This window comes from Diaporthe batatas, assembly GCF_019321695.1.
Source record: "Diaporthe batatas strain CRI 302-4 chromosome Unknown Contig00011, whole genome shotgun sequence".
NCBI lineage: Eukaryota > Fungi > Ascomycota > Sordariomycetes > Diaporthales > Diaporthaceae > Diaporthe > Diaporthe batatas.
In genome coordinates, this window is record NW_025408558.1 from 2,689,907 (window position 1) to 2,714,036 (window position 24,130).

Here is a 24,130-nt window from a genome sequence, read left to right on the forward strand (position 1 = left end):
TGGGCTGTCCGTCCACCGGCAGACCGGCCGGCCCTTCCTCGCTTGGATTTTCGTCTCCGTCTCCTGCCGTTTTCCTTGTCATGTCTGTGCGTCTTGGACGGGGAAGGGTCTTTTTTGTAAAGTGGTTGGTTACCTTAAGTACTCTGCGTGTGGTTCTGGCTGTGAGGTACAAACAGCAACGGCCCAAGGTTGGCTCACCGATTCAGGAGGCTGAGGGGCCACCACACCAAGATTGATGAACTCGTGGTTTGCTCTTCTCAGGGAAAGCCCGTCTGGCCGTCTGAAGAGTTTTCTTGCTGCCGATTTGGTCCTTGGCCTGGCGGTGACCCTTGAACCCTGGATTGGCTTATTGGCTCCAGGCTGGACAAATACATCTTGAAGAATTTCCCCCGCCTTGATTCCCCGTGTTATTCATGTCAATTCTGCACTCCTCCGTCATCGTACGACATCCTTGACTGACTCAGACGAGCACAACCGGTTACCGGCCCCACCCTTTGCTCTGATCTAATCAGATTGATCTCTCCATCCGTTCCTTCCATCTCTGCCTTGCCCTGCCCTGCCTCGCTCTTCCACTCACCCGAATCTGTCAACCCTCATCTAACCTGTCTGCCTGTCAAAACCAGCCAATCCATCAGCCTTGGAATACACACAGACAAACCCATAGCCCATTCGTCATCATCGACTGCAGCCCTTCTGATTGTCAACCTGTCTCGTGGGTCTGACCGCCCTGGACTGGCACTGCAGCCAAGACCCGACCTGATCGCCCTCGGAGTTACGACTCAGGCCACGTTTGTGCTTCCCGAGGTTAGAACCCTCACGTCGCAATCTGCCGCACAATTTTGTTTTTTCCGGCGATGCAGTCGGTGCAGCAGACCACCACAGCCAGCTGACTCTTGACGTTGATTCACTGCATTCTTCAGACCTTTATCAATTGCATCGTCAAGAGCCTGTCTGCCCTGGCAAATAACAAACGGCAATTAACAAACAGACCTGCCCAATGAAACGGTAGCCCACCGGATTGGGAGCGTTGCACCAATCAATTGACGAACCCGGCCCGACCGTTACATGCTACAGCCTGCAGCATTCCACCCGCCCGCCACCCACCGTTTGACGATCGATCTGATAAGCTGAACTGGAGCGCAAGTTGCAACGCAAGCGCGTCCCCAACAAGAAAAAGCAAGACAGACATACACTGCCAGACAAGACTAGGCCAGACTTGTGAGGCTGTGAGGGAAAGGGAAAGGGAATGGCAGCTGTCATGTCGACCAAGGCTCCTCCTCCGGTCGGCCTGGCCCCCCTGAAGATCGGCCCAGCTGCACGCTCGGCTTCTTCTTCTGCAGGTGGCTCGACGTCGCCGACGAATCCGATTTCTAGCGCCGCATCCACCCCCACCCCCACCTCATCAACAGCCCCGAGCCCACCGTCGCACCCGACACCACCCGCCAAAACCACATCTTCTCGGCATCACCACCAAAACCAACAACAATACCCTCCACAGCCCCCGTCGTCATCAACGCCCACGACGACCAGCAGGCCACCCATCCAACCCGCACAGCCCAGGAAGTCTCTCCCTGCCTCCCCGGCTGCCGCCCCGGTCAACAAGATGTCCATGGCATCGGTCATCTCGCCGATGCCGGGCCCTCCCGTGGCAAAGGCCCCCATCTCAATGACCTCCAAGGAATGGGTCATTCCCCCCAGGCCCAAGCCCGGAAGGAAGCCAGCTACTGACACCCCGCCCACAAAGCGCAAGGCCCAGAACAGGGCCGCCCAGAGGGCATTCAGGGAGAGGAGGGCCGCCCGTGTCGGCGAGCTCGAGGAGCAGCTCGAGGCCGAGAGGGAGGAGCACGAGGCCGCCCAGGCCGCCCTGCAGGAGAAGGTCCACCGCCTGGAGATGGACTCGCAGGCCCTCCGCTCCCGTTGCGAGGTGCTCGAGAACATGCTCGACAAGGAGCGTGTCGAGCGGGCAAAGGAGGTCGAGGTCCTCACCAGGAGGCTGCACGAGGCCACCCAACACGGCCACTCACAGGCCCAACACCACCATCCTGCACGCCAAAGCCTGCCGTCCATCTCGTCCGTGTCCGTGTCAGAGCCCCAGGGCCCTTATGCGCCGCAGCCAATGCGTTATCACCACCGCCCATCCGCCCCGTCCCGCCTCTCTCATCTCGGCCGGGCCAGCACCTCGGGTGGCATGACCGCCAAGTCCTCTCCCGTGGCTCCCGCCCCGCCCCACAGGCCCTCCACCACAAATTCGTTCTCCATCTCACAGATCATCAGCCCGCCCGACGACATCGAGCAGGCCCCGACCAGCTGTGGCTCCTGTGACAGCGGCGGCCGGTGTGCCTGTGCAGAGGAGGCCATGGCCAGCATGCCCGTGGGCTGCGGCAACTGCACCCTTGGCTCGCGATGCCAGTGTCTCGAGGAAGTCCTCAACGGCACAGCCGCCGACAACGCCTATCCCGATGCTGGCAGCAGGTCCAACTCTGTATCTCAGCCCCAGCCAACGGCAAGCCGCACCGCCAAGCGGACAATCAGGTCCATCTCCCCCAGTTCTGCGGCGCCCGAGGAAAAGCGTGCCCGGCCTTCTCTGTCATTTGCAGCCACAGAGACAGACTTCACCGCCATGTTCTCGCGCCAGCTCAAGAGAGCCTCTCCGCCCAGCACCACCACAACGGCCTCGGTACAGCCTACCGTCGCCCCCATTAACAGCATGGGAACGCCCTACAGCAACGCACCCAGCCCATACTCTCTCACGCAGTTGGAAAACCAGCCCGCCGACTCCCCCGCTCCGGAGGACCGCTGCGGCTTCTGCGAGGATGGCACGTACTGTGTCTGCGCCGAGGCAGCCAAGAACGCTGCGGTCGAGATGCAGCAGCCAGCCATCGAGTCCGTCACACTGCCGCCCATCACGTCATCAGCCCTGTTCTCCGTCCAGCAGTCCCGCACGCCCCCGCCCTCCGAGGGCGACGCCATCGGCTACGAGATCCTGCCCGACGGTGCGGTCAAGCTGCCCAGACTGAAGGGGCTGTCGTCACGCAACAAGGCCAGCAAGCCCGAGGACACCGCCAAGCCCGCGACTGGCGGGGGGTGTGGGCCCGGCGGCCCGGGGACGTGCGCCCAGTGTATCGCGGACCCCAAGTCGGGTCTCTTCTGCCGCTCTCTGGCGGCGAGTTTCAAGGGCAAGAACGGCGAGTCCAGCGGCGGGGGCTGCTGTGGGGGTGGCGGGCCCGGCGGCGGATGCTGCAAGGACAAGAACCAGAACACGGCCACCAGCACCAGCAGCAGCAGCGCGAACATCAAGCTGTCGTGCGCCGACGCCTATAAGACGCTGGCCAGCCACCGGAACTTCAACGAGGCTGCTGATGACATCGGGACGTGGCTGCCCATGCTGAGGGCGGCGCCCGCGCGGCCCCGGGAGCCTGATGTCGGGGGGTGCGGTGGTGCTATGAGTGGAGGCCGCGGCAGCTCCTCGCGGACGCCTATTGAGGTCGAGGCTGCTAGTATCATGGGGGTGCTCAAGGGGTTTGATGTGCGGTTTGGGAGGGGGGAGTAGATACCAAATCAAGGAAAGAAACGGAAGGACGAGGAAAGAGAGGTTTGCATGGTTGGTGTGTGTTTTAGAGGGGCGATGGTTATATTCTTGACCGCCTGCCTGCTTTTGTTTGGTAGGGGAGGTGCTGTGCTGCATTGGCATTGGCTTGGTACGGGTGGTGGGTGTATCGAGGTACCCTATAAAAGGAAAGGGAAAAGGAAAAGGCGTTGGGGGTGAGTGGGTGGATTGGACTGGACTGCACGGGATGGGATGGGATGTGTACTTGCTGTACGTACGTAGTAGCCGCTGCCGTTTGGAGACGGCGTGGGTACCTCATGCTCATCAGCATGGGCTGCATCGGGCTGGGTATCGTTTTTGATGGTGTCTTTGAATCGACTGTAAAGATACCTCTTTTCTGTGTCTGTCCATTTGTGCCGGCTGACCTTTGTGGAGTGTGAGCAAGGCAAGGCAAGGCCGAACAACGTTGAAACGGGCTCGGGGAGCCGTGGTAGTGGAACCTTAAAATAATGCGTGGCCGTGTCCTAGATGTTCGTATGTTCTTGGGTTTGTTGAAGGATGCTATTCCGTTGTAGTATGTGTTTAAAGCTATATATATATATATATATATGTATATATATATATATATGTATATATATATATATGTATATTGACAGGGGAACTCTTATAACCTCTTTTATTATAGAAATAAAGATTTATAAAAGAAAGAAAAGTTAGTTTTAAAGTATAATATATTTTTAATATATAACTTATAATTTCTATTATTATTAATACTTTATTATATTTTAGATTTTTAAATAATAATTAATATTAAAACCTTAAACTAATTATTTATAGGATCTAAGTAATAATTCTATGTACTCTACTTAGCTAATTAGCTTAGTGGTCTTTTCATCATCTGTGACACGGGATTGTATCACTTTCTCCCACTATTTCTTCGGCAACTGTACCTTTGAATCAATAATTCTTCACAGATAACTTCAGCCTGCTTTGCTACAAGGCTTCAGGACCGCCTGAGCTAGATTAGAAGGACAGCATCGAGACTGGAACTCATGGGCCCCGGGGGCCGACAAAAGGACTGGTAGGAATCGCGGCAGCTCGACAAAGGTTGATCCTGAGGTTGGAGAATGCAACAGTCACAATGGCTCGGATTCATTGTTCTGCATTATTAGCGTCTCAACACACCATCCCCAGTCGAGTGAACCGAATGCATTTTCCTTGCTCCCTCGCTTGAAATGACGGCTTTACTGCCCATCACTATCCTATTCAATGTCCTCATCTTCATCGTACTCATCGTCGTAATGCTCCCAGTCAACATAGGGTGCGACGCAGTACGCCACACCTGCTTCCAACTTGGAACTGCACTCCACCAAATTAGTTCCGAGTGACGGGTTTACCTGCATGAAGAGGCTGGCATCAATAATGTGCTTGATACACAACACAGCGCACGTCTCTGAGTCCTCCACGACGTGCCAAACACCGCAATACGGCGTCGTGCCCTCAGCAACCTTTGCGCCCTCGGGAGGATCCACAATGACGCCCGAGTAGCCATCCCGGACAGGTGGCCTCGTCGTGTCCTCTCCGCCCGGGATCTCGGTCTCGTGGTCGCCGATCAGCGGGCCGAGGCAGATGACGGCGCCGTACGAGAGGCTGATGTTCTGCATCGCGGCGCACTCGAAGCCCACCCACGAGTTGTACCGCGCAACGTCGCCCGGGCCGAGGGAAAGGGACGAGTTCCGCTCGATGCTGGCACAGGTGTCCTGGTCTTGGAGCATGTACGTGGCGCCGCAGCCGTGGGGGCGGCAGAGCCTGGTGCCCGCGGGGATCGACTCCCCCGCGGCGCACGAGATGATGCGGTTCTGGTTCGCCATGAACAGCCAGGCGGACGATGTGGTGTGCGCCCAGGCGATCTCCTCGCACGACTCGCCCTCCCGCTCGGTCGTGTACCACTCACCTGACAGGCAGAACGTCGAGTCGCGGTCGTCCTGCGGGAGCCCGAGGTCGGGGAGGAGGACATCGGTCTCGCCGGAGATGCCGCACGTGGAGTAGATGTACTCCAGCTGGGTCTTCCAGAACTCGTCGTACGAGGAGTACGGCGTACGCTGCATCATGGCCAGGCGCTCAACGTGGCAGAAGGAGCACAGCTCGTCGCGCGGCATCTTCTCGATCGACTCCACCTCGACGAAGTCGTCGATCAGGTCATTGCAGTTCTCGCCGGTGGCCTTGTCTTCGAGACAAGTCTCGTTCCAGCCAGCGTACATGCGAGCTCCGTGGAGGACAGGGGGACCGTCGCCAGTGGCATCGGGGCCACACACCCGTTCGACGGTGGACACCCAGCGGTCCAAACTCTCGCCACAGCTAGTCTGGCAGACGAGGTCCGTGAGGGTCGCGTTCTCCAGCGACCCCCGGTAACTGAGGCTCTGAAAGTCCTCGACGTCCTCGTGGCACTTGATCAGCTCGGTAAGTGCCGTCTTGCAGATATCCTCTGCCTCGAAGAACTCAACGTCGTCTGGCTCGTAGACGCGGAAGCCGGGGAAATCGCGCGGACCTGTCGTCTCGCGTGCACCACGCAGCCATGCGAGCACAGACGAGAGGGCACCGTTCAAGTTGTCGGCCGCCATGGTGGCGTCTTCGTTGTGCGGCGAGATGAGCTCGACGATGGCCTTGGTACAGAGGTTGTAGAGCCAGATATCGGCGCTTTGCTCGACCTCGACAGCCCGCTGCTGGCACTTGTGGGTATCAAGACAGGTCTGGGCGTAGTTGTTGAACCAGGAATAGACGCCGGCGCTGAGGAGATATACTGTTTGAGAGTCGATGATACGGGCACCCCAGGCCATGTTGCACAGATTGTCGTTGGCTGGGCAGTGGTCAAATGTCGGGTCTCTGGCGAACAGGCCCGGCCGGTAAGGCGCCGGGGTGTTGCGCATGGGCTGGAAGTACGGCGTCTCGGACTGGATGGTCGACATGAGAACATTCTTTGCGCCGGCAAGCTGATACTGGTACAATGTCGCGTGCTCGGCCGAGGTGGCCCAAAGGTAGGCAAGTTTGCTCTCAATGAGCATACCGCGACCGGCATAGACGTTGATCTGCTTCCTGTCGGGTGTGTCGAGATCGTGGTCGGCGACCCAGGCCCAGACATTTTCCATATAAGCCGTCGAGCCTTTGGTGAGATGAACCATGAGAGATGCTGCCTTGCAGCCAGACTTAATGTCCCCAGAGGCCTGTTTCGGGCAGTCGGATGCTCGAAGGCCTGAACCGACCGCACCGCCAACGCGGATGTGCGAGTCCCAGATGCCGGCGGAACCCTGCGTCGCCTCCTGGGCGTTCCACTGGAGGACGATGGCGCCGGCCGTAGGTCCAGACACCGTAAACAGCATGTCCTGAATTTCGATGATGCCGACGTCGCCCGGGTCAGCCACGCGGACGACAGGCCGAGGCGCACGCTCGTCCTCGAAGTTGGCACCAGTACCCATGATCTGCGACCAAGCCTGGCCGATGATGCGTGAGCCGATGGGTACCCTAATCGTATCAGTCACCTTGTACACTCCGTGCGGGAAGTGCACGATGGACGAGATATTGGCGGCACCGGCCAGGATCGCGTTAAGCACGGCAGTGTCGTCTGTCTCGCCGTCGCCCTTGGCGCCCAGGCTCTTGACATTCATGATGTTGCTAAGGGGCTCATTGTAATATTTTGGGCGGCGGCGGGCATACAGGTTCGGGAGCTGGTTCTCGTAGGCCTCGCCCGTCAAGGCTGCGACTCTTTTCATGGCCGGCACGTCGCCGCCGTCATGGAAGGTCGACTTGTCGCTGCCCTCTACCACGCGGCCGTAGCCCCAGCTCTCAATGACTTTTCCGTCGCCGCCGCTCAGCATGGTTTGGCCAGTTTGAACGTCTAGCACGCCGACCCTGACGTTATAGAATGCGACGTTTTGCAGCAGGAAGCTAGTCGACTTTTCGCTGCGAAGGCTCGACTCGACGGCAATGTCGGTGTTGACGACGATCGCATCTACCAGTGCAAGGGAGCCAACCGTCTGCGCGTTGGGATCCCACTGTGTGCTTTTATGTCAACTGCGGTGTTCTTGAAGAGAACCAGTGATATTCGATGAACAGGGGCAGACGCACTCCGACAATACTGAGACCTTTGCCGCATCCCTCGAAGATGAAATCATGCATGGTCCATGCCCAGTCCCAATGAACTTGAACGGCAGTGCTGCAGTAGACAAAGACAAGATGGTCTGTTGTGAACTGCTGATTTCCGAAATATGCACTGGCCACACTGTTACTCTGGGAAACGGAATAACATCTCATGTCAAAGACTGCACTCACCCAAAGTTTCCGCCAACAAATGTCAGGTCACCCATGAAGCCACCAGAGCCATTCTCCATGTAAATGCCCTTGAAGTCCATCGAGTCAGCACACTATACTTCTGTAGCTCAAGCTGATTGCTTTACCTGCTGGGTGTTACCCGGGACATCCGAGTTGAACAGCATGTAAAATTCAATGTTCTCCAGCGACGTGGCCTGCGAAACCTGCCAGTGAATGCCACAGATGTACGAGCTTGGGTCCGTCAGCCTGATGTCAATCTTGAAGTTGCGGATGCTGCGGAGGAAGTTGGCCGTGTTGAGGTACCAACCCTCGTTATCCGAGACGTATGGCGAGCTGGTGATGACGCCCAGCCCAACGAAACTAGAGGCAGCGAGAATGGTGGGCAAAGAATTGGGCTACGAGATGATCAGCAATCATCACGAATGATAATGGGTATAGATAATTTTCAAAGTGGCTTTACTCACGTCACCCAGAAATTGTGTGTTGTAGTACTGAATGATGGGCGAGCTGACCAGGTATGTTCCCGACGGGAAGTACACGACGGCGGGCACGACGGTACTGGTGCCACATTCTGGGCCACACCGCTGGCTGTCTGAGATGGCGCGGTTGATGGCGGCTGTGTCGTCCGTCTTGCCATCACCCTTTGCGCCATAGTCCATGACATTACGCCAAACCTGAGATATGTGTTAGTGATGTAATAAGTCCCAGTGTATGACCATGAATAAAGGCACCAACTCACCTTGTAGTTAGATGCTGGCGCGAATGGTGCCGAGCCGAGTTGCTGCTGTTGCGCCATCCACCAGGTCTCGGCAGTGACGGACATGTCGTCAGATAGGACAGCCATGGAGTTGGAATGCAGCTGCGAGAAACCTTGACCGACACCAAAAGATCCAAGCCGTCCATACGGCCGCTGCTGCTGGGGCGCCACGTTCGTGTCGTTGACCTTGCGGTGGCGGTACTTCTCGAGGGTCTTCCGGGCTACTTCCGAATGGTTGCCCTTAGGGACCTGAGGGATTGCCTCGGCAATACGAGCGGCGGCCTTGGCCAGCTCCTCCGGAATGGAGTACGACGAGGCAACATCTTCGGTGATGTTGGTGTCACCCATCAAACGCATGCCGGCAGTCGCATTTGCGGTCACGTCTGAACCATCGAGCGGCAGGGACGCGGCAAGAGTCGCGTTCGCGATTAACTCGTCTGTGTTGGCAAACTCATATTTGTTTACGGCTGGACGAGCGGTGCGAGCCTTGTTGCGGCGTTGGAGAACAGCGCGTGCTTTGAGGATAAGTTCATCCTCAGTCTGGGTTGCGTCGCTTGGGCGGACTGTGCTGTCAGATATTGTTGCAGTGGAAGGAGTGGACAATTCAGTCTGACGGACAGCGGTAGCATCTGCAACGATAGAGAGCGATTGTGCTTGAGATAGCGAGAAGAAATATGATAAAAGTGTAACTAGGAGAAAGAGTGGCGATATACCACCGCTTTTGTTGCCTGTGCCTCGGCGCATTATGATGTGGTCGAGTCTGCTAGCTCGAAGCGAAAAAGAACGTGGTGGGGACTGCCCAGGTGACCTCGAGCAACAAAAGTGAAAGGAAGGCTCACAGAATCATGTCAATGAAGAAACTGGGAAGAACTTGAAGTCCATGAGAAGGGGGACGGGCAGAAGTACACCGAGCAGTATTCTTAAACCGGCGGATAATGTCTTGCCGCACTGTCCCTCCCCCCACCCCCTCCGGCTCAACGAGAAATTACGTTTGACTGGCCAGTGTGTGATCCGGAGATGAAGCCCTCGCCGAGGTTGAACCACTTGTAAGCACTACGCAGAATCGCGTTGGCATCTTGTCGCGGAGGGCAGGTGAAGTCCTAAATCTTTAGGCTATGTCCGCTTTTCAATATTTACATGCTGCCAAGATAGCAAACGTTCTGGTAACACACGTTAATCACAATCCTCAGTAAGCTTCCACAGCAATAAAGGATGATAAGGGTGATTACCCCTGCAGGGCCAAGACACACCAAGCGCATCACATGTCCAAGACGGTGCCGATTCCGTTGCTTGAACTACTGAAGAGACAGCTCGTCCCGGACGCACAAACCGCGTTGGACTCTGAATATCATTGGTTTGGTCCAAAGTCATGCCGAGTTTTGGGGGCGAAGGAGTGCAAGCGATATGAGGGTTCACGAGTATACATCTTGGCAGCCTCCGGATGACCGTAAATGGCATTCAGTGAATAAGATATGATTGCCATCAATATCCTTCTCTGCCCCTCTTGGGTCCGGTCCTGACTGTCTATTCAGAGGCATTGGTCTCTTTTCGCTCATTTCTGTTTTTGTCTGGCAGTCAAGAAGTATCTCATTTCTCGTCTCGCCCAAAAATGGCTTCCGGTCACTCATTTTCGCCCACCCGGCGACCCAGTCACTCTCTACAGAATTTCCTTTTGCCGTTGTTACTGTCAATTTTTCTCTTCATAACTGTGGCTCAGGCCCAGGACTGCAGCAAGACCAAGCTCTGTGCTACGGGCTGCTGTTCCGAGCATGGCTTCTGTGGCACCACCTCAGAGCATTGCGGTGCTGGATGTCAGAGCACCTGCGACTACCAGCCCCCAGCGACGCAGTGCAGCAAGACGAAGCTCTGCGAGATCGGCTGCTGCTCCTCCGCCGGGTTCTGTGGTGAAAGCCCCGAGCACTGCGGCACGGGGTGCCAGAGCACCTGCGATTGGGTGCCCCCCGCAACAGAGTGCGACGCCAACAAGCCGTGTAAGCAAGGCTGCTGCTCCAAGTTTGGTAATTGTGGTTATGGAAAGGATTGTGAGTCTTATCATTATTGAAAATGAATCTCAGGCGACATCAGCTGATGTCAAGATACAAAAAGTCTGCTCTGCGGAAAACTGCGTCAACAACTGTAAAAGCAAAGCAGACTGTGACCCTGGCTCATATGGCAAGGAATATGTCCTCTTTGACAAATGTCCTCTGAATGGTGAGTTTCGGGCACATCGAGTCATTAGACTGAGCCATCATTCTAATTGATGCTTCTAGTCTGCTGCTCTAAACACGGTTTCTGTGGTACTACCGAAGAGTTCTGCGGCAAGAACAAGCCCAAGCGACCCAGTTGCGACATTGACAAAAGGGGTCTCTCTCGAGTTGTCGGCTATTACGAGGGCTGGGCCCCTGACAGGCCTTGTCACTCCTTTTACCCAGAACAAATTCCCAGGGGTGTCTACACGCACCTCAACTTCGCCTTTGCTACAATCGATCCAAATTCCCTGGAGATTCAACCCGCTTCAAAGTCGGACATTGAGTTGTACTCACGCCTCAATACCCTCAAGCTGTCTGACCCTAACCTCCGTACATTCATCGCCGTGGGCGGTTGGACGTTCAACGACCCGGGCCCTACGCGGACGACATTCAGTGATGTCGCTCGCAGCACGGAAAACATGGACAAGTTCATCAACTCAGTCATCAAGTTCCTTCAGAAGTACGACTTCGACGGCATTGACCTCGACTGGGAGTACCCCCGTGCTGATGATCGAGGTGGCCGCGAAGAGGACTTCAAGAACTTCGTCACGCTATCCAAACGGTTGAAGTCGGCACTCAAGACCACCTCTCGCCCGGGATACTCTATCACGGTGCCAGCATCCTTCTGGTACCTTCAACACTTTGATATTAAGGGTCTAGAGCCTCACGTCGACTTCTTCAACATGTAAGACCTACACAATTCTCAGTTTAAACTCTCAGCTAACAGTTCCGGCTAGCATGAGCTATGATCTCCACGGTACATGGGATATGCCCAACGGGTGGACAGGCCCCTACCTCAACGCTCACACCAATCTTACTGAGCTGAAGGATGGAATGGACCTATTCTGGCGCAATGACATCTCACCATCCAAGTTGGTCTTTGGTACCGGTTTCTACGGGCGAGCTTTCACCGTGGCCGACCCGGCGTGCAAGACCCCGGGGTGCGAGTACGCGTCTGGAGCTCCCAAGCAGGCTTGCAGCAGAGAGGTCAGCGTCATCCTCAACAACGAGATCATGGACGTGATGAAGGAGATGGGCGTCAAGCCTGTTCTCCACCAAGAAGAAGCCGTCAAGTCCTTAACGTGGGGGAACAACTGGGTGGCCTACGACGACGAGGAGACGCTCGCCATGCGCGCCGATTTTGTGCGGGAGCAGTGCCTCGGCGGCATAATGGTGTGGGCCGTCTCCCACGATACTCCCGACGGCAAGTTCTCCCTGGCCGTCCAGAAGGCCGCCAACCGTCCCGTGGCTATTGGCTCGTCGACAGACGGGTACGACGAGAAGACCACGGTCCATGATCAGTGTAAGTGGTCTAATTGCATGGAAGGGTGTCCCAACGGCTGGCACAGCGTCCGTCGTGGCGACGGCGGTGCCCGCAGTGGCGAGGTCATGGGCAACAACCAAGGATGTGAAGGGTACGGCACCCGATGGCTCTGCTGTCCACCCGGCGCATCTGGCTGGGACGGCCCCTCGTGCGGCTGGTGGGGGCACAACAACGGGAAATGTAATCACAGAGACACCGACAGCGCACCGATCTTTGAGATTGGCTCCAATAGTCAACACTGCAAGAAGAAGAATTCGTACCAGATCGCCGGCTGCACGTGGTCGTCTGAGGCGGTCAAGGCGCACGTGGCGTGTCCCTGGTCCTGGGATTTCCCGAACTGCGACGGCGACGAGGGCAAGTGCCCTAGCGGGAGCACCGAACTATTCAGCTCGTCGTCGGGCAGTCAGGGGGCCTTTTGCAACGGGGATTCGAGACGCAAGTATTGCTGCAGGGACAGTCAGAAAGAGCTCCACTGGGAGAACTGCGAGTGGTCCGAGAACTCGGGCATCATACCGAGCAACTTGAAATCCGGAACATGTATCGGCGGATGCCCATCGGGCAAAACGGCACTGGCCCTCGACCACAAGGGGGGTTCGTGCAGCAAGGGAGCTCGAGCGCGATGCTGCGACGTGGGGTACAAGACCCTCGAAAAGAAGTACAATGACCTGGACGAGGAGTTTGACTACTACCTCAACTATTTCATCCAGGAGGGGGCAGAGTGTGTCGCCACCAGCGGCGACAGCGGGTCAATGTGGAGGGCCCAGGAGTACCTGGAGCAGAAGGTCAAGGAGATTGTCTACGGCACGGCTGACAAGTCCACGACCGACGTGTGGAAGTCTCGCATTGGACTCAAGTATGATCACCTCGGCATTGGCGATATCCGCGCCTTCGCTCTGTCGAATTCGGCTGCCTATCGCCTCGGCTCCGCCAGGTTTCCCAAAAGGCTCATCTGCGGCCTGACGACTTTCGATAACCTCATTGGCGGGCACGACAGCCTCAAGTGCGCGTGCGATGGCGCGCATTGCTGCATCGGCAAGCTATGCGAGCGGGACTCGAAGATACGGCGCCACGACAGTGAGGTAGCCGAAGAGGTCGAGCATTTCACCAGGCATACCCGTGGAATGGGGCGTCGACAAGAGATCACCGACTCTTTCAATGAAACGGATCTGGCCGAACTCGAAGATGACCCTATCTTCACGACTTTCGCGGGAAAGCGGTCTTTCAATATCAACGAGGTCGATGAAAACGGCTTGCTTATAGCATTGACCATTTGGTCCCTGGCAGCAAGTACCACGCTTCCCCATCACCCATCGCGATTGAGTGGCTAACACTCGTGACACAGTACTATAGCATTGGTAGCGTTCCCATCAGCAGCGACCTCTGGCAGAGATCATTTGGCTACAGCTCACAAGGCTGCTGGGATTACGATATCGAACAACTGACCGGAATCAACCGGAACAACCGCCCCAACCTCGTGGTGGAACACATAATCGAGCTGCAGACCATCGCACAGTTTGTCAGGTCAACCATCACGGGCGTGTTGCGCAGCGGCGACCACTTCGAAGACAGGGTGGACGGCCGGACTTGGTCCGACGTTGCCAACAATGACTACCCAATGGGCGTTCCCCCGCTCAACGGCCAAAGGCAGGGCTTCCAGCGATTGTTCTCCATCCTTGGAACCAGAACGCATACGGCCCCATTCGTCCTGGCCCCGTCCGACCTGAACTCCGCCAAGCTGAACATGTGGCAGAATAACGAGCCGGTATCAGAGAGCGATTTGAACGGATACCTAGCTACGGGCACCGGGGCGTCCTTCCAGTCTTTCATAAACATGGTCCGGATCCCGGTCGTGGTCCTACAGTATCTGACAGATGGGACCGTCCGGACCCAGGCCCGTGCCGTGTACCGCGCCCTGCGGGACGAGATGAGGGTCCTTTTAGAGCAGACTGTCCAGGCGGGTTACCGCAATCCCAGTCTCCACCACATGTTAGACCGCTAGTTCCGGGATCATATTAACCACATGATTACAGAGACGCTATCAGGGCGAAGGGTCACGAGTAAAGTGAATAGGCACACACAGCGTAGGCGTAGAGTAGGTGTAGGGGAGAAGTAGTATATTAGGTAGTAATAGGCTATTAATCATTACCTTCCTTTCTTTCTTTTAGACCTTTTAATTTTCCTCTATCCTTTTATAACTAATACTATACCTATATAATAGGATATTTATACTATTAAAGCACTAATATTACCATTTTTTACTAGTATTATATTAAAGCCCTATTAATACTAGCTTATTATAATAAATATCTCTAATAGGCTACCCTTCCTTTTATACTTCTACCTTTAGGAGTAATAATAGTATAATATTATAGTATTATTATAATATTACTATAATATAATTAGAGCTAAATTAGAAATAAAAAGGTTAGGTTGTAGTATATTATATTTTAAAGTAGTATAATAATAACTAAAGGGTATTATTAATATAGGGGTTTTTAATAAAGCTAGATTAGTATAGTAATAATATTATAAAAAAATAGGGTAGTTATAGCTTTTAAGGAATCTTTTTTTTATTTTATTATTATTACTTTTTATTATTTTAAATAATAAATTATATTATTAAAGGTACTTATTATTTTAAATAGTTTTATTATTATAATATAAGTAAAATACTCTTTTACCCCTATATTTAAACCTTTATACCCCTATTTTTTTTTTTTCTTTTTTTTCCTTTCCTTTTAATATAACTAGTTAAGCAATAAGTACCCCCTATATATAATAGTTTATAAAAATTATATTAATATATTATAGTAATAGTAGTAGAGTAATAATAGTAAAATAATAATAATAACCCTAATAGTAAGTTTTTTTTTATTACTATTATAATATACTTATATTATTTAAATTAAATATTTATATTAACTTATTTTTAATTACCTATTATAACTATTACTAATATTAATCTTTTAATATTTTTATATAATATATTTATAATATTTATACCTTATATTAATAGTTTTATAGGTTCCTAAATATTTAGTACTTTTATTTTTATTATAAGTTATATTTCCTTATAATATTATATTTATATAATATATAAGTTATATTTATATTAAATTTTTATTAATAAATACTTTAATTTTCTTTATTTTTGCTTTTTTAGTAGCTTTACCCTTAAATAAATATATTTAGGTTTATTTTATTTATATTATACCCTATTATAGTTCTTTTAGGTATACTAGGTGTTAATACTATACTTTTAGCTACCTTATAAAAGGTTAAAAAGTATTTAGCCCTATATATATAGTATCTATATAGTGTGCACACTATATATACCACCTTAAAAAAGATAGTATTTATTATTACTATTATTAAACTAATAAGATATATATTTTATATAACACTTTTACTATATACTTATATTATATATATATAACTAATATAATTTTATTTAGGTATTAATAAGTATTATACTTATTATAATTATAATAATTAAATTTACACTCTTATAAATATATTTTAATCCCTTTTTTTTTATATATTATTAATTTACTATATATATATTATATTAAATCCCCTTTATTATATATAAGCCGCTTTAGGCCTTCTTTTAAAATAGTAAATGTAAGCGCCTTATAGAGGCAATCTACCTTTTACTTATTAAAAGTATAGTTATTATAGCTATATAAATTATACTTACTACTACTTTAATAGTTATAAAGGATAAGTTTATATTATTAATTTATTATAATATTATTATACTTAAAAAGCTTATATATAAGATGTAGATATTATATATACTTTATAAGGAGTAGATAGAGAATAAGGAGAATAATAAGAAGGAGTAATCTAAGAGTGTATAAAGAGTAATAACCTTATAAAAAAAATATAGGTAGGTAGGTATACTATACCTTTATAGGTATAGCATAAGGTTATTATAAGGGTAATATTAAATCCTTAAATAGGTAAATATATAAAATATTTATATAAATAAAAATAAATATAAATTATATTATATATATAACTTTAGCGCTATATTAATATATTTCTAACTACTTTTAATTTTACTTTATATTTTATATTAAATTATTTAATATATAAAAATATAGCTTTTATAAATTATTATTATAGTTATAACCCTTTTAATAAATAAAGTATTATTATACTAATTATAGCCTTTAATATTTTAAAATAGTTTCTACTTTAAAGATATTATTTTATTTAACCTTAATATTAAGTTATAATATAAATACTTTACTTTTATAAAACTTAAATAACTTTAAAATAATAATAAAAATAATATTATAAATATAATATTATATAAATAGGTCTAGCTTATAAATAAGGTTATACTTTCTAATTACCTTAAAGATATAAAATAGGCCTAAATATTTATCTATAAGTTTCCTACTCCTATACTTCTACTATAAGTACTTTATTAATATTATAATTAAATTACCTTTTATAAATTTTATATTAAGGTATTAGTAGTTATACTACTTTATATATTTAGTATTAATATAATATAAATATTATATAATCTAAGTATATATAATTTAAATATTTTTACTAATCCTAACTATATTTAAAACGTTAATTCTTTATAATAAAGATATATTAATAAGTATTATTAAATTATAGCTAAATAGTATAAATAAAGGGCTAGCCTTAATTATTAAGTATTTAAAGTTATTATATATAAATTATATAAAATATAGTCACTATACCTAATTACTTTATTTAATATTCTTATATATATAAAGGTAGTATTCAAGGTTTTAATTTTATTATTCTATTTAGCTATTAGTTTGTAGATAAAAGGTAGTGCTTATACACTACTTTATCTTTAAGTTTATATAAAGTCCCACCTAAAAGTAACTAATAAAAAGGCTACCTTAATTTAATATAATCCTTTAAAGTATTTTAAATATAATAAAGATATATAAGGTAAAAATATCCATTAAACCACTACTTATTAACTATATAGTTATTATAATATAAACCATATATTTTATAAAGCAATCTACTACTACAAAAATAGTATCACAAAGCTTATTATTATATAGGTTAATTAATAAAAATAGGCCTAAAATAAAATCCATTAAAATCTTCTCCTACAATCATTAAAGCAATAATAGTAACACTAAAAAGCTAAGCAGTTAATACTTAAACACCTTTATATATTAATAAACTATATATATATTAACATATTATTTTATATTTTTTTAAAAAAAGTTTTAATAATAGCTATATATAAATAACTTAATTAACTTATTAATATTAAGGTATTCTACAAGCTAATTATTATAATAAGTATATAATAATTCCATTTATATATTTAAGTTATCTAGTATATAAACCCTATTATTAAAATAAAGCAGCTTATCTCTTAATTACTATATTTTTCTAACTTTACTATATTACTTACACCTTTTATATTATACCCCTCCTTATATAAAAACATTTTCTTATTATAGGTATTATAAATATACTATTATAAATTGCTTAAGCTATATTATTACTATTACTATACTTTACTCCCCCACTTTATATAAAAGGGTATTTAAATACATACTTTAATCCTAAACAATTATAATTATTAAGCACACTCTACACTTTAATATTACTTTTCTACATTATTTAAGGCCCCTTTTTTCCAAGTATAAATCTATATTTTAATAGCTATAACCACAATCTACTATCTCTTTTAGCGTTATAAAGTTACTAGATCTTTACAGCTCAATCTCTATCTAATCCCTATAAATATAATTAAACCTATAAAATAAACTATCTATTAAATTCTTATCCCCTAACCTATATTTAATTATTAAGTCCACCACTATTAAAGCATTAAGCCATTATAACTACCTTATAAAAAGGTTCCTTTTTACATACTAATATTTTAGGTTTAAATAATTAGTTAAAATAGTTATAATATACTATAAGTATTATAAATAATAACGCTAAGTTATAATAATATTAATAATAATAAATAGCTTTAAATTACTAATATTATAATATTATTTTATAAAGGTTAACTTTTATAATTTAAATATAATTAAATACTAGGCTCCTTTAAAGGAGAGTTATAAAATAATTAATTTAATAGCTTTAATAAATATATTTATTTTAAGATATATATATAATAAGAGCATAAAGTATTATAAAATAAAGGCTATTATAAAGAATAGTTTTAAATATTTAAATACTACTTTTATATAAAATAAAAACTTAATTAGCCTTATAGTACCACCCTTTAAAAGTTAGTTAAAAATATAATTACTTTAAAATATACTTAAATAAACTATTAATAAAAGCTTAAAAACTTAAAAAATATAAATTTTATAAATACTATAAAATAATAGCTATTCTTTAATAATAATAATATAACTTTACTTTATAATAATATTATTAAATATAACTATAAACCTAAAAACTTAATTTAAATAGTCCTAAATTTATATTTTTCAAGATTTAAATATAATTCTTATTAATATAAATATTTTAAAACACTATATATATCCCTTATATATACTTCATTATTACTATTAAAAATAAAATATTATTTAAATATATAATATAATATATATCTATAAGCCCTATAAGGGCACAATTAATATATACTTAGAATATTATAAAGGTGTTAGTTAGTTTAAATAGCATTACTATATACTTAAAATAACTATATTTTATATAAAAGTTATCTTCTACTTATTATTTATATAAATCCTAACCTAATAGTATACTTTAATATCTAGCTTAGTATATACTTTTATATTTTAAATTAATTTAGAATTTTAGAAATTAAAAGTAGTAAAGTATAATTCTTATATATAAATTAATTAAGTATATAATAATTAATATAAAGGTATAGCTTCCCTCTTTTTTTAAATATAAATATAATAGGCATATTTATTAAACTAATAAATAGTTTAATAAATCCTTATATAAATATATTATTTATATAGCTTTAAAATACCTTTAGCTTTATATTTAAAAGGGGGTATAGCGATCCCTATAAAGGCTAGGTACTCTTTTCTAATTCTATTTTATAATCTATAGGTATATATTTAATAAGAGTGTGTATAGCTTCTTTTAAGTAAATATCTTTAAACTTAGTATATTTAATTAGTAGGTATAGTAGGGGTATAGCTAGGGGGTCTTTATTTTTATTATTTATACCTTTTAAAAGGATAGGATAAAAGTAAATAGCTATAATAATAATATTAGGTAGGAGTGACTTATTTAAAGTATAAATACTAAATTAATTCTTATATAAGGAGAAGTACTATTATTATTACTTTTATTAAATAAGTAGGTTTATTACCTTTAACTAGGGAAAGCTAAATATAATATCTTTATTAAGTAGATTTATAATAATAAAGTAGTAATATTATATATATATAATATTATAAAAGTTTATTATTTAAATAAAGAGGAATAACTATTATAAGAAAGGATTAAATTATTATTAATATTAATAAATTATAGTTTATCCTTAAAATAATATTAATACTTATATATATTAATAATGTTATAGTTAATAAAATTTTCCTTTAATTCTAAGTTAATAATACCTTAAAAGGTTTTATATAATTATTAATCCTAATCTATATATTAATATAAAGTTATTACTTATTTAATATAATATTATTAGTTATTTAGTATATTTATAACTTTAAGAGTTATTAATTAGTTTTTAAAAGGGTCTTAGAGTACTAAGTAATAATATAGCCCTTCTACTTATAATTATAGTAAAAAGTATTTAGACACTAACTGCTAGTATAGTTTATTAACTTATAGGTATAATAGTTATTTTAATATAGCTTAAAATATATATTAATATAATATTTTTACTAATAATAGTTATAATAAGTTATTAAAAGGGTTAATTAAAAGGATAGGGGTATTACTTCTTTTTTAATAGTTTAAATAGGAGTAGCTATAAGAGCGTTCTAAATATATAGTTAGCTTATTATTATTATAAGTATATTTTTATAATACTAAAAGATATATTTAATTTATTAGTAAGTATAATATATAAAAGGGGTTAAAGAGCTTAATAAGGTTATAATAATACTATATTATTATTAATTAATATTATTTCTTTTATAGTCTTTATATATTAAGCTTAACTAACTATTTATTCTTATATAGTGAGTAGTTATACTACATATAAAGTATTATATAAATACTTAACTTAAACCTATTAATTATATTATATATATAGTATAACTTTATAGGGTTATTAGGGATTCTATTTTAACTTTTAATAGTAATATAGAAACTTATAATAAATTTATTATTCTTTTATTAAATTATTATAAATATAATAGATATAATAATAGTATATATAGTGGAATTAAAGAGTTAGTTATATAGAAACTCCTTAAAATTTATAAAAGGGGTAGTAAAAAGGTTTATATTTTATATTTATTTTTTTATAATAAAGTTAATTTAATTTTATTTAAATATACCTTTTAAATAATATACTATATAGTTTACTTACTCCTATAACTTTATAATTTTATATAAGTAAAAGTAATAATAAAGGTTAAAAAAGAAGGTTTATAAAGCTATATAAGATTCTCTATTATAAATAAGAGTAAGAAATCCACTAGGGTAATAGCTTAGTTTAAGTATAATAGTAATATTATATAGGTTAAGCTTACCTTATACTTTAAAATGGGGAGGGGTAGTGTCCTTAAGTATAAAAGGGGCTACTAGGGTAGGGATTAGAGTGGGTTTATTTTTATTATAAAGGAGTAGTATAAACTTAACTTATTTAGTATAAAGGTATTAATAAATAACTTTATCTTTAAATTATTAGTTAAGTTCCTTTTTTTTATATTTAAATTATATACTTATAAGTTAACTATTATATATTATATTTTTAATATTAAGCTAGAATGAAGTTAAATTAAAGAGAGGTTATATTACTTAAAAGTAAGGAATTTAACTACCTTTATAAGGGTTATAGATCCTTTATAACTTAAGTATAGTAGTGCTAATATATAAATATATAAGGTATAATACTAATATTATACTAATATCCTAGATAGTCTACTTTTTAAAATAAATAGAATAATTAAATTATTAAAGTAAAGGGTTATAAGTAGAGTGAATAGATATATATAGTATAAGTGTAGAGTAAGTGTAGGGGAAAAGTAGTATATTAGGTAGTAGTGGGTTACTAATTATTACCTCGACTATTAGGGCGAAGGGTCACAAGTAGAGTAAATAGGCATACATAGTATAGGTATAAAGTAAGTATAGGGGAGAAATAGTGTATTAAGTAGTAGTAAGCTACTAATTATTACCTCCCTTTCTTTCTTCTAAACCTTCTAATTTTCCTCTATCCTTTTATAGCTAGCACCACACCTATATAGTGGGGTATCTACGCTACTAGGGCGCCGATACCGCCGTCCTTCACTAGCACTATATTAGAGCCCCACTAGTGCCAGCTTATTATAACAAACGTCTTTGATAGATGCGGACTTTCATGGACCGTCTTCGGACCCGTGGTAGGGCTGCCATCCTGGGGTCGGGGGTTAACAACGAAAGGGAGCTTTTGGAGGGCCTTCTAGCGATTTGGAATAGTGCGGCGGACTTTAAGTTCGATTATAAGGGTTGGTTCTCGGACAACCCCTGAGCAGGTGTGGTTTCGTTTCTAATCCCCATACATATAAAATGTATACGGCGCCTTCATAAAGTACTAGTAGTAAATGCACAAGACCTAGCGGTTAAAAGAAATATAGTACCAATAATAGTACAGAGAGAACACAGTATGCCTGTGGATATGTGGCCTCAGCCATGTGCCGCACAGACAAGGCACGGTACTAGGCGGGAGCTAAAGTTGGAGGGAGTAAAACCTTGCCCTAGCGTGGGAATACACGTATTTATAGCTTTGCATTAATACGTTGAAATAGTTTATATTTGTGCATGTAGGTTATCCTAATCTTTTCATTTAAAACAGCGTTAGGTTGAGCTTTTCAAGAAATAAAGAAAGAAAGAATGGAAAGTTATAAAAAGGTGAAAGGATAGATTAAGCTTTACAGGTGCAACAAGGCTATATAGCCTCGTCGCTATGTGTGTTCATCACTCAGATTCTATGGCTACGTAGTAGATATCTGAACAAAGATTGTCATTTCGTATAATATGATCACCCAGGTGAATGATGGATGTGTGCAAAATCGGCTTGCTGGCCTTGAAAACGCCAAGAGCGCTGACTAAGAGTGGTTGGATTACATTGTGCGTCTTCGAGACGATGCCGGGCACCCCCTCTTCCTGGCCTCTCCTTGCAAGCCGCTTCTTCACCACCGTTCCACCTAGCAACCACACCCTCTACGAATCAACGCCTGCACAAAATATACAGCAGGCAACATGTTCTCCCGGCAACAAGACCCCCCACTCGTCCTGGATAATTCTCTCAGCTTCTTCTTCAATCAGCTACCCAAAGACCTCCGCTCGGGGAACCCAGAGCGCCAGTTCTGGAAAACCTGGCAGGGCCGTCTCTCCCTCTACAACTTCAAGTGCAAATCAGAGCAGTACCGCCACGAACAGTGCTGGGGCTGGACTATCATACGCACCTCCTACAAAGACGACGAAAAGTTCAGGCATGCCGTCTCTGCTATTCACCGGCTGGGGCTGGCCCGCCTCGAGGAGGAATACCTTGAGAGTAGGACGAGCGGACGCCCAGACAATAGCGACGTGGATGTTGTGGATCAGAGGATCGCCGAGATACCGGGCCACCCGAACCTGCGCGAGCACGTGCAAAGGGCCTGGCACACCATGGTCGAGGCCGCCAGGGGTGCTCTGCCCGCCGGGGAGCCGCTCACACCTGACTGGGTGATCACGAACGAGCTGGCCAGGCGGTATCACAACCACATAGTGCAGGACAGGGACGCCCTCGAGGGGGCCAAAGCATCCGAGGCCTGGAAACACGTGCGTGCCTTGGATATCGAGGAGGAAGAGCAAGGCGCCCGCGGCGCCCTGTTCGTCTACCTAGACGAGGAATCTATCGACCTCCTCGCGCGGGCCCCGGGCCCCGACGAGCTGGCGCGCATGTCCCCCGACGACAGGGCCAGGACCGCGTGGCGGTCCTGGGTGAAGGTCGTGTCTACCGCGTGCGAGGTGGCTGGGGACGGGGATGATATGGATGAGATGATGGCGGACCCGCTGGCGAGACGGCGCGTGCGGCTCTATGACTTCTTTGAGGTCTTTTTGCGCCTTTGTGAGGGGTGCCTGGATGAGATGGGTGTCGAGGGGGAGGGGCGGCGGGGGTTTGTGGAGGGGCCGAAGTGGACGTTTTGTCGATTACCTGGGGCGAGCGGCAGGCGAGCGAAATGGTTGGATGAGTTTTATGGAGAGGAGGACATGGGGAGGTGAACTGACTGGAGTAGCTTGCTTGTCGTCTTGGTCCTTTAAGCGTGAAATCTGGAGTATAGTGGCCGATTATCCTTATACCTTTATCTGTAGCTTCGGCCACACTATATTTTTCCTTTACACTATATAACTATCTTTTAGTTCAGCTATTCATTTCTTCCCTAGTCTAGAGTTTATATATAAAGTTTTTAATAGCTTTATATATATTCTTATAATCCTTTTAAAGAGGAACTTTAAATCTATTCTTTCCTTTATTTTTATTATACTTTTTTATATTATTAAGGAATTAGTAGTTATTAATAATAAGAGTATAGATTTAAAGGAGGATAAGTTTATTATACCCTTTCTTTATTTTTTTATAAATTACTTTTAAAATTCTTTTAAGAGTTTTAATATTTTATTATAAAAGTTTTAAAGGTAGTATATTATAAATTATTTCTTTATTTTAAATTTTTAAAGTTAATAATTATATACTTAAATAAAGGTTATAATATTAATTTATTTAATAAGGGTCTTATAATAAGGTATATATATATATATAT

The 24,130-nt window shown here is 43.8% G+C and overlaps 5 protein-coding genes across 5 annotated transcripts; 3 read left to right on the forward strand and 2 right to left on the reverse strand.

Annotated features, from left to right (window-relative positions):
* The first annotated feature begins 455 nt into the window (after nucleotides 1-455).
* KVR01_009604 (uncharacterized protein) lies at nucleotides 456-3,949 on the forward strand. The gene is made up of 2 exons (XM_044790154.1): nucleotides 456-804; nucleotides 921-3,949. The coding sequence occupies exon 2, from the start codon at nucleotides 1,247-1,249 to the stop codon at nucleotides 3,548-3,550; it is 2,304 nt and encodes a 767-aa protein (XP_044642106.1). The 5' UTR covers nucleotides 456-804; nucleotides 921-1,246; the 3' UTR covers nucleotides 3,551-3,949.
* Nucleotides 3,950-4,809: 860 nt separating this feature from the next.
* On the reverse strand, nucleotides 4,810-7,953 carry KVR01_009411 (uncharacterized protein; the record flags this gene model as incomplete). Its single annotated transcript, XM_044782740.1, has 3 exons — nucleotides 4,810-7,596; nucleotides 7,670-7,823; nucleotides 7,874-7,953. 3 exons carry the CDS (start codon nucleotides 7,951-7,953, stop codon nucleotides 4,810-4,812), a joined length of 3,021 nt encoding a protein of 1,006 aa, XP_044641913.1.
* Nucleotides 7,954-7,980: 27 nt separating this feature from the next.
* KVR01_009035 (uncharacterized protein) lies at nucleotides 7,981-9,374 on the reverse strand (the record flags this gene model as incomplete). Its single annotated transcript, XM_044793007.1, has 3 exons — nucleotides 7,981-8,268; nucleotides 8,338-8,547; nucleotides 8,613-9,374. The coding sequence occupies 3 exons, from the start codon at nucleotides 9,372-9,374 to the stop codon at nucleotides 7,981-7,983; spliced, it is 1,260 nt and encodes a 419-aa protein (XP_044641537.1).
* Nucleotides 9,375-10,399: 1,025 nt separating this feature from the next.
* KVR01_009081 (uncharacterized protein) lies at nucleotides 10,400-14,202 on the forward strand (the record flags this gene model as incomplete). The annotated part of the gene is given in 4 exon segments (XM_044787457.1): nucleotides 10,400-10,841; nucleotides 10,901-11,564; nucleotides 11,617-13,476; nucleotides 13,488-14,202. 4 exon segments carry the CDS (start codon nucleotides 10,400-10,402, stop codon nucleotides 14,200-14,202), a joined length of 3,681 nt encoding a protein of 1,226 aa, XP_044641583.1.
* Nucleotides 14,203-22,521: 8,319 nt separating this feature from the next.
* KVR01_009437 (uncharacterized protein) lies at nucleotides 22,522-23,591 on the forward strand (the record flags this gene model as incomplete). Its single annotated transcript, XM_044785220.1, has 1 exon — nucleotides 22,522-23,591. Exon 1 carries the CDS (start codon nucleotides 22,587-22,589, stop codon nucleotides 23,589-23,591), a length of 1,005 nt encoding a protein of 334 aa, XP_044641939.1. The 5' UTR covers nucleotides 22,522-22,586.
* Nucleotides 23,592-24,130: the final 539 nt, after the last annotated feature.

Coding starts and splice junctions, on each gene's coding strand:
- KVR01_009604 (XM_044790154.1), top strand. CDS start 1,247: ATGGCAGCTGTCATGTCGACCAAGGCTCCTCCTCCGGTCGGCCTGGCC.